The 16,241-nt window shown below is 45.2% G+C and overlaps 1 protein-coding gene across 1 annotated transcript in view; it reads left to right on the top strand.

Moving 5' to 3' along the window:
* The first annotated feature begins 7,609 nt into the window (after positions 1-7,609).
* LOC146810619 (melatonin receptor type 1A-like) overlaps positions 7,610-16,241 on the top strand; it is a 58,113-nt gene continuing 49,481 nt past the window's right edge. The window contains exon 1 of the mRNA XM_085614434.1: positions 7,610-8,364. Within this exon, the coding sequence (XP_085470560.1) occupies positions 8,181-8,364 (184 nt within the window). The 5' untranslated portion in view covers positions 7,610-8,180. The remainder of the gene's footprint in view (positions 8,365-16,241) is intronic.

Genomic DNA, 16,241 nt, shown 5'->3' on the forward strand with positions numbered 1-16,241 from the left:
ATATGAAACCTTTCAAATAAATAAAAATAAAATAAAGTACACTGCCCACCATTCTGCTTCAAGTAACCACTAGAGGTGTTATCACTTCCCCAAGAATGTGGGGGATTAGCCAACTGATTTCCTCCCTGCTCCAAACTGTTAAAGTGGCTGTGAAACTGATTATCGTCCTTTACCCATGAAATTGTGAATAAAGTACTCTCTGCTATATATTATCAGGATATTGCAAGTCATCGTGGAGTTCCTTAACCATATATAGGAACGAGGTGGAAGGCTGAGTTCCTTTATATGATTATGGAACTCCGAGGTGACTAGCAATATCCTCATCATGTATGACCAGGGTTACCTTATCCCATATAATACATGGTCACACCATCACTATTCCCACAAACCACTTAAAACCTTGGTGCATACCTCTTTCATTTGAAAGAGAGAACATGTTTGCAAACACTAAGAATAAAAATAGAACCTCTGGTGCAAAATTAAACCAGTCAGATATTTATTGCAAAAAAGATATTCGAAACAGTTCAATACAAGTCAGTTAAAAAAACAGAAACTACAGTAGCTCAGAATGTGTAGAAACACATAGAAAGTTTCTAACTTTTCTATGATGTTCTAAGGAGTGCAAAAAAAGCAGAAAGAAAACAAGGCTTCTCTTCGTTGCTTTAAACAGCTCCTTCAATTATGCTCCACACCTGACTCACCTTTCCCCTTGGCTGCTGGCTCTGGCAGCAGGCATTTGTGACATCAGAACTCACAGGGAAACATCCATTACAACGCAGTCATTACAACAACCTACCTTTACACCGCAACTGTTACATTGCAACTGCCTTTACATCGCATGCCATTAAAATGCATGTCACTACAACACATGTCACTACAACTCATGTCACTACAATGCATTTATCAGGTAAGTAATGGAGATTTTTTTTCAGTATTAGGGTGGGTATGGGTTTTGGAGTACATGGGAATAATAATGTTCACCCCTACACTATCCAACACTTTCCCTACTGTTGCACTCACTGTAGTGGGAATAGTAATGCTTACCCCTACACTATCCAGCACTCAGTCATTTTTACCCCTACACTATCCAACACTTACCCTACTGTTGCACTCACTGGAGTGAGAATAGTAATTTTTACCCCTACACTATCCAACACCTACTGTTGCTCTAAAAGTATTATGCGTTGTAATGGTATGCATTGTAATGGTAGGCGTTGTAATGGAATGCATTGTAATGGTAGTTTTAAAAAATGCGTTGTAATGGCATGTGTTGTAAAATCATGCAATGTAATGTAGTTGCGATGTAAAGACTGAGTTGTAAAAGCATGCGTTTTAATTGCATGCGTTGAAACGTCATATATTCTAACTCACCTGTAATAACTCATTATAGTCGAGTTCTACCATCTTTTCTTTATAATTGGCGACTCAAGTCACCGATCATAAAGAAATTAGACACAATGGTGTTTATAAAGGGATTTCAGAATCCCATGTATTATGTTTCTATATTCCACATCTGGCTCCAACCAGGTCACATTTCTGGTTTACTCTCTCATTAACACTAAGGAACCTTCTGTCACCTTCAGATGTCCCAGGTGGTCATCCCACCCCACCACCCCCCATCCCCGTTCCCAAGATAATCATAGTGACCTGTACCTAGTAAGAAACAAACTCCACTCATTCTGTGGGTGCTCACTGTTCCATATGGATTCTCGTAATTTAAGCTTTATTTACAGACCACTAGTGGTGTCTATCACCCTGCAGTGTTGCACAAAGGAAAGCCACATGTCTGCCTTTCAAACCCACTCTTCTTTTTACTCAGGGCACCAGAGGGTAAATAGAAGATCATCCTTTGCTTAACCCCAATTGGTGCACTCATATTCTGGGGTGAATGACCTGGGGCATGTGTACCCTGTTTTGTCATACATTGTCATGTCTCAGCAATTCCACACATTGCAATGCCCTGGACTCCTGTAGATGGGGGTGGAGGAGGTGTTTACAGAGGCTAAGGGAGTGTAGGGACCCAGGACCCACCTCCAGTATGGGGCTCCATGATACTACTCACCATGCGGTTCTTAATAGGCAGGGGACTACGAACCATTGACCACAGCGCCTACTAAGCAGATACCATAGGCTTACTGATGCCTGATCTAAATGAAACCAGGGGTCACCCTGTTGGGGCTCCATAGAGTATGTTTCTTTCCTTCCAGATCCTTGACCCTAGGGGGTCTACTTGTATTTACAAAGAACTAATGCTTCAACTCCTGTGGGGTTTCTCTTTTTTTTACACCGGCTATATGCGTGGTTAAGGTGGTCAGTGGTCTAGATGTCTGGATGGGCAGGGAGAGGAACAGGAATCATTGGGACAGGAAGCTCCGGACACAGACAGGTAAGTGGAGCAGGGGCCTGGTTTGGGGGGGTGGGATAGTTTTTAGGGTTGGGCAATTTTTAGGACTCGGGCAGGGGTGTCTGTGTAGTTTTTCAGAAGGGGGCTGGACTTTAGGGCTCAGGGCAGAGGGAGAACGGTCAGTTTTTAGGGGAGGGGTCCGTTTTAGGGTTCAGGATGGGGGGCTGGGGTCAGGGTAGTTTTTGGCAGGGTTTCAGGGCTCAGTGTGGGGGAGGGCATGGGGTAGTTTTAAGGGCAGGACGGGGTTGGGATTAGGGCTGAGGGCAGGGGGGTGGGGTAGTTTTTGGGGCAGGGACCGAGTGTTCGGGCTTAGGGTTAGGGGTCAGGGTAGTTTTAAGTGCTGGGGCGGGGTAAATTACAGGGCTGGGGTATCTAGTGTTAGGGCGCTGGGTAGGTGGGCTGGAATATGCAATTTACCATGCATATCCCTTTAGCAATCATGCCTTTACAACAAAATTCGTTCTAAAGGCATGCGTGGTAAAGACACGGTTGTAGTTCAGAGCATGTTGTTTAAGCATGCTTGGTTGTATCATACAACCCCCTCTTGGCACATGGTCAGGCCTAAGACCAGGCCCTGCACCAAATTCCATCTTGTCCTAACAAGCTACGCATGGTCTTTTTCCTGTGCATAACGCCTCATCATGCAGTGCCTAGGGCAATAGCAGCCATGCGCCAGGCCCATCTCCCCAAAACCAGCTGTGTACAGCATTTGGCTGGAAGCAGCAATCTTTGCAGTAGATTCTGACTCCTATCTACATTCCACCTATACCAACTGTTCAGAAGATTCTCAGAACTGGCCTGTGTTTCGCAAAATCCTAACCAACCTGTGGTCAGGCCCTGCCTCAGCCTTCATCCTATACACTGTAGCTGTGCACAATCTTAAGCCATGCACAACAGAGTCCATCCCTAGTCTCAAGAACCAGCAGCACATGGACTTGGCCTGTGCAGAAAGATCCTGCCAGTCTATACCAACAGAAACAAGTCTTTGGCTGGGAGCAGCAACCTCTCTGCACAAGGCGTGTCAAAATGCCAGTATCAGCCCCTGTCCTACCACAACCAGCTGCACATAGCAGCCTTTAGGCACAAATATAATATTGTTTACTTCAATATAGGTGTATTAAATATTGCTTTTTATTTCATTTAATATATTAGTTATTATATTAATATTAGATATTATTAATCAATATTTTAATGTTCAGTAAAGTTTTTTTTTTACATTTAATTATTAATGTATAATTTAGTAGTGGTTTGTTGGGTTTATGGGTGAATAGGATGGGACGTTATTAAATAATAATTTACAGTTTTTTTATTTAAAGTTTTTGTTCATTACATATTTCATTTATGCATGTTAATTGATTAATTGTTATTTTAAAATTTTTATAAACTTGAATCTCAAATTTGTTATAAATTTTGAAGAAAAGTAACTTTTCTAAAGTTACCTTTTACCTGCCTGAACCTTCAACAGGCTAATAATCATTAGCCTAACATTATTTATGTTTATGGATATTTCTTCACTTGTGACGATCACATGGAATAAAAGCTACTGAATGTCATGTGATGAACACTGCCCTCTATCATGATCAAGGCGGATCCCAGAACACATCAACGTCTTGTGGTTCTAATAAATCAGAAAAACAATCTCATTGGGAGTACATTCTTGAGTGATCAAACTGTTCTGGTCCCTTGTAGTCTCACTGTGTTCCCCTGATTCCCCCTACAGTCCCAGTGTATGCCTCCCTTCGTCCCTCGCTGCCCAGCCCCTGCATCGCCATTGTTTGGCCATTCTCTGTCTCTCCTGCCTCCATTCTTTGTGAGCAAGCCCCAGTACAGCCCCTATCCGCGTGCCCATCCCCCTACATCTCCTATATGCCACCTGCCCCCCCCCTTGGTGTCTCTGTGTGCACGTGTACCCCACTTAAGCCTCTCTGCGGGCTGTCACCTGCCATGTAGTACAGAAGGGCTGCAGAGGCACGGCAGATAGGCCCACAGGGTAAAGGGGATGCAGAGGCAGACATAGGAGCTGTAGAGAGTCAGGGGCAGATATAATGTATGTGGGAGCACACAGAGAGGCTGCAGGAGAGGGTAGGAGCACTAGAGGAGCTGCAAGAGGGACGCAGGCCACAAGATGCTACAGAGAGGAGCTGCACGGTGTGAAGTCACAAAGAAGGGATTCAGATGAAGCAGAGAGGCACAGTGGATCTGCAGGGGGCATAGGGGCACAGAAAAGGAGGACTGGAGAGGCAGGGTGTGGGTGTAAACTGGGGCTGTAGAGTGGGAAGGGCAGATAGAGGGCATATGCCGACACATCCAACATAATACAACACCCTCCCTTTTTAACCCCTTCGGTGCTCATGACGGAATGGTTCCGTCATGACCCACGGTTGAGCTGTGCTCATGACGGAACCATTCCGTCATGACCACGCCCGCGCAAGATTCCGTCAGCACAGCGGCGGAATCTGCGCAGCATCGAAGGGGTTAAGAGCACACAAGCAACATCATACACCTACACCTGCACCATTATACCATCATACATTCACACAATGAACATCATATCATGTGCCAACACACCCACCACCATACAGCCACAGAACCAGTATCCTGCACCAAAAACATTGGCCCTTCTACGCAACTCACATTAAAAAACATCTAATAACATTTCTTAAAAAACCTACGTTGAAAGGAAGTTAAAGTTTATTAATGTCAAATAAAAGGAAAAGGAAAAAAAATGCATGTGTTAAGGTGCTCCCTTCAATTCTTGTCCCTTCCTCGCCATTGTTAGTCCAACTTAATTCCCGCCCCTGAACCCCCAAAGCAAAAAGGGGCATATTATCACTCTTGAACCATGCAACGTGGTGCAAAAGTGAAAACTCAGAAATTACATTTCTGAACCCATGCAAGGCCACCATGCATGGCCCTGAGTGGCTTGATAAATCTCAAGTAAAGCACAGCAGGGCAAATTGCTGCATTGCCTTACTCTGTGGTGGGGATGTGTTCCATGGGCATTGCGTGGGTGTTCCATGCAACTCCCGTGTTTTTTTTACACATTTCCAGTATTACCAGAACTAGTAAACCTGGGAATGTGCAAAAAAGATGCACCTTCCCAGGAGAGGTGTAACGAGGAGAAATATTTGTATTTCTCCTTGCTACTTCCTCTTTCTATGAGTGCTGCATTCAGCACACATAGATAGAGAAATTTGCCTCTCATGATTGTTTTTGTGCAGGAAGGTGCTCCTTCCTGCACAAAAGCAATCCTGCATGCAACGGAGGTAGCCTTGCACCATAGTGCAAGGGTGTCTGCGTTTGTGCTAGGCAGCCAAAAAGGTGCCAGCGCAGAGGAAAAGGCGGGAATGCGCCATAGTCGTTTAAATGCAGCACGTTCCTGACCTTTCCCTGTCACGCAGCGCAGCAAGGTGGCTTGCTGCACCGTGTAACAATTCTCATAAATATGCCCCACAGTCTTTACAACAGCTCACACATTTTCAAACAAAAATTTGCTACAGAATGTAAATCAACTACAACGTATACCAACACTCACTCTCATATGGGCATCTATAGAATCGCCATATGTCAACAAACCCACCATAATGTGCCAGCACCCCATTAATACGTGCATTCACTCACCATTAGATGAAAACTCATCCATAATACTGTCATCCACACACCTTCATATATGGCCGGACAGTCCTCTTTACCTGTCCACTCAACTATCGGTCAATCGCTAAAGTCATGTTCATACACCCACCAACACAGGCGCATTCACCCAGCGGCGTAACGAACTTGAAGGGGCCCCCCTGCAAAGTGCATGCGGGGCACCCCCACACTCCGGATCCAGTATGAAGCTCTCTGGCCAGGGGCCTCGCAAGTGCTGGAGGGGGCTCCTGGAGCTCGGGGGTCTTTGTTACACCACTGCATTCACCCACCACCAAATACCCACACAGCCACCAACATGCACCCACACAGGCACCATCATTCACCAAAATACCTACCTTCCTACATCAAAACACCCATCATAGTACACACTCATAGACACCATCAATAGCCACACACTCACCACATTGACACTCAACACGTTGACTATCATGCAACCACACTGCCACCATTTACCAGCGCGCTACAGTGTCGCTCTAAGTGCTTAGTCCGACCATCATATAACCTTTTACACAGTACTTTAAATGGGTTTATAGAAGTGCAGGTACCCACTATTTAGAGTACCTGTTTCCTCCTGACAAGTGCCGATACTCTCCCATTAAATGTATTACAGGAGTGCTGGGAAGTGCAGGTACTTTCCCTCCAAAATTAAAGTAGTGCAGGTACTCAGTGCTGGGTAGTACCTGTGCATTTAAGACACTGCGTTTACATATTTGGGAACAAAATCAATTAGTCTCCAGAACACATCATATTTCAAGCTTTCTCGATTAATAAGGAGTGGGAGTTACTGTCAATCATTCATTTATTTAGAAAGCGCTGCTCTTCACCCCATTAACTTTGAAGGCAGATAGAAACCTTGGAGTCGGTGCTTGAAATGGAAACATACATCTGCGGCTGCTCCCTTTCCCAGAGTACCTGCTTGATACTGAGAGACAAAGCATACCAATATTTCATTTTATCAAGTGCTGCTTTACTGCCAACCTAGTTACATTTGTAAAAAATAACAAAAAAACAGAAAAAAGAGCCAGGAATTACAAAAATGCAAAAGAGTTGCCTAATGCTCTCTTTTCCCGTCCCTTCTTCTATACCTCAGACAAGAGGTACGCAGAGCGCTCTCATCTTTACATTTCCCTGGGCATTCCTCATATCTCTGCCCAAATTCAATTAGCCCTGTTGATATCTGACTGGGAACGATGAAAGGCGGAGAGCTGGCCCCGCGGGATCCGCGGCGGAGGCCCCTCCCCCTCCCTGCTCACTAATCCTCATGCACACTGCTCTCACAGGTGCGGGCCTCTCCCCGGTAGGGGGCTGCGCGGCTGATGCACAGGCAGCTGAGAAGGTGCGCGCGGACGGAAGCAGATGCTGCGAAGGGATGCCAGGGAGACGGGGTGCTGTTGCTCCGCTCGTCTCTGGGATCACCAGCTCTCGAAACAAGGAACCCCTGGCAGGAGATCCACATCCTTCAGGCTGGCGCAAATAAATACAGGACCGAGAACAGTCTCAACTGCAGAGATGTTGTAGAAGAGAAGTTAATCATTGCTGAATATTCTCTGCGGAGCAGCGTTTCGGGAGACAGCTGGTCGAGTTTACTTTAGGTGATCATTGGCATCAGTTCGGAAGCTGGCCGAAGATTTAAGTGGTTTGTCCAGGACCACAAAATCTGCTCAGATCGGAAGTTGGGATAGAAATCGTCTGGCCTGGTTATACGGTCCCATGCTTAATTGTGTATTCTCAACTCCATCACACCTTAGCCCCAAGAGCCCGTCTCAGCATTCCCACTTGGTCACTTGTGGACTGAACCACAAAAACCCATCACACTCCACATCTCATCAGCTAGGCCATGTCTCTGCTCAAGCAATAGACCGCCCCCTTCACTCATCCTACCAGCTCTCCAACTGTTTGGGTACCAGAGAAGATACAGGATGTTCATGTCTGAGGTGATATTTTTGGACTGCACTTGAGCTCAGGAAGGTCTGGATGCCTACTTCATACCTAACAAATCAACAGGGCCAGTGACTGCCCTGTCTTGGACGACAAACTTCTCAGCAACCACTGGAAATCTTGAATCTCTCACTGTGTAACTAGGGCTGCCTTCTGCCTTCTCTCTCTGCAAGTAAATGACACCAGCATGGACAGGGGCTTTTCCAGCTGGGAGAATATCTCCACTGGCCAGGAGGAAGACGCTGACCACGACTCACCCTGGGTGGGTACCACACTGGCTGCCGTCCTTATCATCACCATCGTAGTGGACATTTTGGGAAACCTGCTGGTCATTGTGTCCATCTTCAGGAACAAGAGACTGCGGAAAGCAGGTAATGGGTCCCAGAGGGATCGAAAGAGAGAAAACAAGAGAGATAGAGGTGGGCAAGAGAAAGAGAATAAGGCAGGTGAGAGTGAAAGAGAGTGAATAGAGAAGATAGGTGAAAGGAACTGGAATAGAGAGCAAAATAGTGAGGGGTGATGGAAAGAGAGAAGCTAATAATATGGAATGTGAGAGAAAGACATGAGTAAGAAAGACCAAAAAATGGCAGGTGGTGAGGGAAGAGTAAGAGAGAAAAAGTGGAGCTATAAAGAGAGAAGCGAGACAGAGAGAAAAAAAGATGGAACGAGGGATCCATAAGGAGAGAAAAATAGAACATGAAACAAAAGGAAAGAGAAAAAGAGAGAGAATAAAGAGAATGGTGGTCAAGAGAGGGAGAGCAACTGGTGAGAAGGACAGAGCAAGAGAGAACGTGGAAGAGAATGTTATTGCGAGAAAAAGTGAAAGATGAGGGGAAGTGAAAAAAGGAATAAGTGAGAGAAACAGGGACAAGAGTGAAAGGAAAAGAAGAGGAGGGGTGGGGAAAGGAAAGGCAAAAAGAACAGGAAGGATGTGGCCTAATGGCTAGGGCGGTCGACCTTTAAACTGGGTTCGAGTCCCAGAAGGGACTCTCAACACCCTGTGATTCTGGGCAAAGTACTTAATCTCCCTGTGCTTAACAAAATGAATGGCTGTAACGCAACTGGTGCTCATGTAAAGTGCTCTGATACCTCCGGGTCAAGTTCGTGCTATATAAAACTTTGAAAAGAAAGGAAGAACGAGGGAGACGACGAAAAGAAACGGGGAGAAAGGAAGAGGCGAAAAAGAAAAAAGCGACCGGAAAGACGAAACTGGATAAAGTGAGAGAGGTGTGTGTGTGTGCGCGCGAATGCACATTAAATATATTTTCCACAAAGTTCAAGGATAAATGTGATTGCACCATTAATTTCACAGAATATAACTTTGTGTGAACTTCAAACTTCACTATTGCCTGATGTGTGTATGTATAAGGCTCACCATGGTGCCGAACCGGTACTAACTAATAGAGTTAGTAACCGTTGACTGAGCCAAGCAGACGTCGCTGTGAGGACCGCGGCGCCGAGGACCCACGTTCGCAGTCCACACAGACTCATTTGGAATGCGTGCGCGTGCTTGGAAGCGTGTGCATGTGTGCTGGAGGTGCTCAGTCGGTATATACTCTGCAGTTCCTAAAGCTAGACATTTGAAACCACCCCAGGGTCGCGCTACCAAAGGCGCGAAAACTCTCGTTACCACCAACATACAAATGTCTCACCCGTCAAGAAGGTGCCTAGTGCGTTAATCTGAAATATGAGCTGTTTTGTACACTGTATCAATCTGCAATATTCTGAAACCGTGCAGAGGGACACAGAATACACAAAGAAGGGATATTGGAGAGAGGTGCAGCAGAACGGAAGTGACTGAGCAGCGCGGTTCAGTGTCTCAGAAATGATAACCTGCATCTTTGTGTCGGGAGGCAGTCTCCGGAGTAGGAGTCTGTCCCTACAAATGGATGCGGGTTTTGTAAACCACTGTGCAGAGCTGATACCGTGCATCTAGAGTGGCATTACCTGTTTGTGCATTAATGCAGCCTCGATGCTATACTAAAATATATTGGTAAAATGTGATGTGTCACAAGAGAGAATGAGAACAAGCATTGGCATAGCCGATAGGTCTCGCCTTTGGGACCTTATAAGTGTTTAGCCATGCAACAGTTACATAACTAAACACTTATAAGGTCCCAAAAGCGAGACCTATTGGCTATGCCAAGCGTCCGTGAGGCAGCGAAAGTGATCGCAATCGCGATCAAACATCAAAGCGGCCGTTGCAGCCGCGAAAGTGAAAGTAATCGCGGTAAAGCGCAGCGCGCGCGCCCCCGCGCACATGCACTGTAGCTCTAGGCTGGCCTGGTAGCACTTTTTGGAGCCCTCTCAATAAGTCTCGCCAGACCAGCGAATGCGCTGGGTCAGGCGAGACCTAAAAACACTATACAGGGCAGTGCATCCGAAACAGTATCGAGTATTTGTGGAGTCTCCCTGTCTCTGAAGCAGGATTGCACAAAGGTGCAGTTTGGGGCAGTGTGCATGAGGATTTACCGGATCTCTGTATAGTGTCAGTACATCTAAAGAGGTATTTTACATTTGAGACATTTTGTGGAAGTGTGTCTCAAGCAGAGCTGAATACCGCTGTAATGTCACTATATCTAGTGCAATGCTGTATATCTGTGTTTGTACTGCCCGCACACATATGAAGCAATATTGAACATATGTGCCGCGCGGCGCATTGTATTTGAAGCAGTATTCTGCATATATGCAGTGAGGGACATTGTATCTGAAGCTGCTTTATCAACATATGTGCAGTTTGGGGCAGTGTGCCAGAAAGAGAAGTGAATATCTAAACAGGGTCTGTATGTCTAAAGCAGCATTGCACATTTGTGCCACGAGGAGGGAGTGCATAGGCCGTGCATCCGATGCAGTATTCTATATCTGTGCAGGGTCAGTATATCTGAAGCAATATTGTACATAAATGCCACGTGGGGCAGTGCGTCCGATGGAGTATTATATAGCCTTGCAGGGTCGGTATATCTGAATCAATATTGTACATAAATGCCACCTTGGGCTATGCGTCCGATGCAGCATTCTAGATCCGTGCAGGGTCGGTCTATGTGAAGCATTATTGTACATAAATGCCACGTAGGGCAGTGCATCCGAGGCAGTATTCTATATCCGTGCAGGGTCGGTATATCTGAAGCAATATTGTATATATATGCCACGTGGGGCCGTGCATCCGATGCAGTATTCTAGATCCGTGCAGGGTCGGTCTATCTGAAGCAATATTGTATATAAATGCCACGTGCGGCCTTGCATGTGATGCAGTATTCTAGATCCGTGCGGGGTCAGTATATCTGAAGTAATATTGTACATAAATGCCACGTGCGGCCGTGCATTTGATGCAGTATTCTAGATCTGTGCAGGGTCGGTCTATCTGAAGCAATATTGTACATAAATGATGTGTATCTGATGCAGTATTCTAGATCCGTGCAGGGTTGGTCTATCTGAAGCAATATTGTTTATAAATGCCACGTGTGGCCGTGCATCCGATGCAGTATTCTAGATCCGTGCGGGGTCAGTATATCTGAAGCAATATTGTACATAAATGCCACTTGCGGCCTTGCATCTGATGCAGTATTCTAGATCCGTGCAGGGTCGGTCTATCTGAAGCAATATTGTACATAAATGACGTGTATCTGATGCAGTATTCTAGATCCGTGCAGGGTCGGTCTATCTGAAGCATTATTGTACATAAATGATGTGTATCTGATGCAGTATTCTAGATCCGTGCAGGGTCGGTTTATCTGAAGCAATATTGTATATAAATGCCATGTGCGGCCGTGCATCCGATGCAGTATTCTAGATCCGTGCAGGGTCAGTCTATCGGAAGCAATATTGTATATAAATGCCACGTGCGGCCGTGCATCCAATGCAGTATTCTAGATCTGTGCGGGGTCAGTATATCTGAAGCAATATTGTACATAAATGACGTGTATCTGATGCAGTATTCTAGATCCGTGCAGGGTCGGTCTATCTGAAGCATTATTGTACATAAATGATGTGTATCTGATGCAGTATTCTAGATCCGTGCAGGGTCGGTCTATCTGAAGCAATATTGTATATAAATGCCACGTGCGGCCTTGCATCCGATGCAGTATTCTAGATCCGTGCGGGGTCAGTATATCTGAAGTTATATTGTACATAAATGCCACGTGCGGCCGTGCATTTGATGCAGTATTCTAGATCTGTGCAGGGTTGGTATATCTGAAGCAATATTGTACATAAATGACATGTATCTGATGCAGTATTCTAGATCCGTGCAGGGTCGGTATATCTGAAGCAATATTGTACATAAATGATGTGTATCTGATGCGGTATTCTAGATCCGTACAGGGTTGGTCTATCTGAAGCAATATTGTTTATAAATGCCACGTGTGGCCGTGCATCCGATGCAGTATTCTAGATCCGTGCGGGGTCAGTATATCTGAAGCAATATTGTACATAAATGCCACGTGCGGCCTTGCATCCGATGCAGTATTCTAGATCCGTGCGGGGTCAGTATATCTGAAGTAATATTGTACATAACTGACGTGCATCTGATGCAGTATTCTAGATCCGTGGAGGGTCGGTCTATCTGAAGCATTATTGTACATAAATGATGTGTATCTGATGCAGTATTCTAGATCTGTGCAGGGTCGGTCTATCTGAAGCAATATTGTTTATAAATGCCACGTGTGGCCGTGCATCCGATACAGTATTCTAGATCCGTGCGGGGTCAGTATATCTGAAGCAATATTGTACATAAATGCCACGTGCAGCCTTGCATCTGATGCACTATTCTAGATCCGTGCGGGGTCAGTATATCTGAAGCAATATTGTACATAAATGCCATGTGCGGCCTTGCATCTGATGCAGTATTCTAGATCCGTGCAGGGTCGGTCTATCTGAAGCAATATTGTACATAAATGCGACGTGGGCCCGTGCATTTGATGCAGTATTCTAGATCCGTGCAGGGTCATTATATCTGAAGCATTATTGTACATAAATGACGTGTATCTGATGCAGTATTCTAGATCCGTGCAGGGTCGGTCTATCTGAAGCAATATTGTACATAAATGCCACGTGGGGCCGTGCATCCGAGGCAGTATTCTAGATCCGTACAGGGCCATTAGATCTGAAGCATTATTGTACACAAATGACGTGTATCGATGCAGTATTCTAGATCCATGCAGGGTCGGTCTATTTGAAGCAATATTGTACATAAATGCCACGTGGGGCCGTGTATCCGATGTAGTATTCTAGATCCGTGCAGGGTCATTATATCTGAAGCAATATTGTACATAAATGCCACGTGGGGCCGTGCATCTGATGCAGTATTCTAGATCCGTGCAGGGTCGGTCTATTTGAAGCAATATTGTACATACATGCCACGTGGGCCCGTGCATCCGATGCAGTATTCTAGATCCGTGCAGGGTCATTATATCTGAAGCATTATTGTACATAAATGACGTGTATCTGATGCAGTATTCTAGATCCGTGCAGGGTCGGTCTGTTTGAAGCAATATTGTACATAAATGCCACATGGGGCCGTGCATCCGAGACAGTATTCTAGATCCGTGCAGAGTCGGTCTATCTGCAGCAATATTGTACATAAATGCCACTTGGGGCCGTGCATCCGATGCAGTATTCTAGATCCGTGCAGGGTCATTATATCTGAAGCAATATTGTACATAAATGCCACGTGGGGTCGTGCATCTGATGCAGTATTCTAGATCCGTGCAGGGTCGGTCTATCTGAAGCAATATTGTACACACATGCCACGTGGGCCCCGTGCATCCGATGCAGTATTCTAAATCCATGCAGGGTCATTATATCTGAAGCAATATTGTACATAAATGTCACGTGGGGCCACGCATCCAATGCAGTATTCTAGATCCTTGCAGTGTCAGTATATCTGAAGCAATATTGTACATAAATGCCACGTGGGCCCGTGCATCCGATGCAGTATTCTAGATCCGTGCAGGGTCATTATATCTGAAGCATTATTGTACATAAATGACGTGTATCTGATGCACTATTCTAGATCCTTGCAGTATCAGTATATCTGAAGCAATATTGTACATAAATGCGACGTGGGCCCGTGCATCCGATGCAGTATTCTAGATCCGTGCAGGGTCATTATATCTGAAGCAATATTGTACATAAATGACGTGCATCCGATGCAGTATTCTAGATCCATGCAGGGTCATTATATCTGAAGCAATATTGTACATAAATGCCACGTGGGGCCGTGCGTCTGATGGAGTATTCTATATCCTGGCAGTGTCAGTATATCTGAAGCATTATTGTACATAAATGATGTGTATCTGATGCAGTATTCTAGATCCGTGCGGGGTCAGTATATCTGAAGCAATATTGTACATAAATGCCACGTGCAGCCTTGCATCCGATGCAGTATTCTAGATCCGTACGGGGTCAGTATATCTGAAGCAATATTGTACATAAATGCCACGTGCGGCCTTGCATCTGATGCAGTATTCTAGATCCGTGCAGGGTCGGTCTATCTGAAGCAATATTGTACATACATGCCACGTGCGAGCGTGCATTTGATGCAGTATTCTAGATCCGTGCAGGGTCATTATATCTGAAGCATTATTGTACATAAATGACATGTATCTGATGCAGTATTCTAGATCCGTGCAGGGTCGGTCTATCTGAAGCAATATTGTACATAAATGCCACGTGGGGCCGTGCATCCGAGGCAGTATTCTAGATCCGTGCAGAGTCGGTCTATCTGCAGCAATATTGTAAATAAATGCCATGTGGGGCCGTGCATCTGATGCAGTATTCTACATCCGTACAGGGCCATTATATCTGAAGCATTATTGTACATAAAAGACGTGTATCTGATGCAGTATTCTAGATCCGTGCAGGGTCGGTCTATTTGAAGCAATATTGTACATAAATGCCACGTGGGGCCGTGCATCTGATGCAGTATTCTAGATCCGTGCAGGGTCGGTCTATCTGAAGCAATATTGTACATACATGCCACGTGGGCCCGTGCATCCGATGCAGTATTCTAGATCCGTGCAGGGTCATTATATCTGAAGCATTATTGTACATAAATGACGTGTATCTGATGCAGTATTCTATATCCGTGCAGGGTCGGTCTGTTTGAAGCAATATTGTACATAAATGCCACGTGGGGCCGTGCATCCTAGACAGTATTCTAGATCCGTGCAGAGTCGGTCTATCTGCAGCAATATTGTACATAAATGCCACTTGGGGACGTGCATTCGATGCAGTATTCTAGATCCGTGCAGTGTCATTATATCTGAAGCAATATTGTACATAAATGCCACGTGGGGTCGTGCATCTGATGCAGTATTCTAGATCCGTGCAGGGTCATTATATCTGAAGCAATATTGTACATAAATGTCACGTGGGGCCATGTATCCAATGCAGTATTCTAGATCCTTGCAGTGTCAGTATATCTGAAGCAATATTGTACATAAATGCCACGTGGGCCCGTGCATCCGATGCAGTATTCTAGATCCGTGCAGGGTCATTATATCTGAAGCATTATTGTACATAAATGACGTGTATCTGATGCAGTATTCTAGATCCTTGCAGTATCAGTATATCTGAAGCAATATTGTACATAAATGCCACGTGGGCCCGTGCATCCGATGCAGTATTCTAGATCCGTGCAGGGTCATTATATCTGAAGCAATATTGTACATAAATGACGTGCATCCGATGCAGTATTCTAGATCCATGCAGGGTCATTATATCTGAAGCAATATTGTACATAAATGCCACGTGGGGCCGTGCGTCTGATGGAGTATTCTATATCCTGGCAGTGTCAGTATATCTGAAGCAATATTGTATATAAATGCCATGTGGGGCCATGTGCCATGTGGGGCCGTGCGTATGATGCAGTATTCTACATCCGTGCAGGGTCGGTATATCTGAAGCAATATTGTATATAAATGCCACGTGGGGCCGTGCGTCTGATGCAGCATTCTAGATCCGTGCGGGGTCAGTATATCTGAAGCAATATTGTATATAAATGCCACGTGCGGCTGTGCGTCTGATGCAGTATTCCATATCCTGGCAGTGTCAGTATATCTGAAGCAATATTGTATATAAATGCCACGTGCGGCAGTGCATTCAATGCAGTATTCTATATCCGTGCAGGGTGAGTATATCTGAATCAATATTGTACATAAATGCCACGTGGGGCCGTGCATTCGATGCAGTATTCTATATCCGTGCAGGGTCGGTATATCTGAAGCAATATTGTATATAAATGCCACGT

This window comes from Triturus cristatus, chromosome 7 (assembly GCF_964204655.1).
Source record: "Triturus cristatus chromosome 7, aTriCri1.1, whole genome shotgun sequence".
Taxonomy (NCBI): domain Eukaryota; kingdom Metazoa; phylum Chordata; class Amphibia; order Caudata; family Salamandridae; genus Triturus; species Triturus cristatus.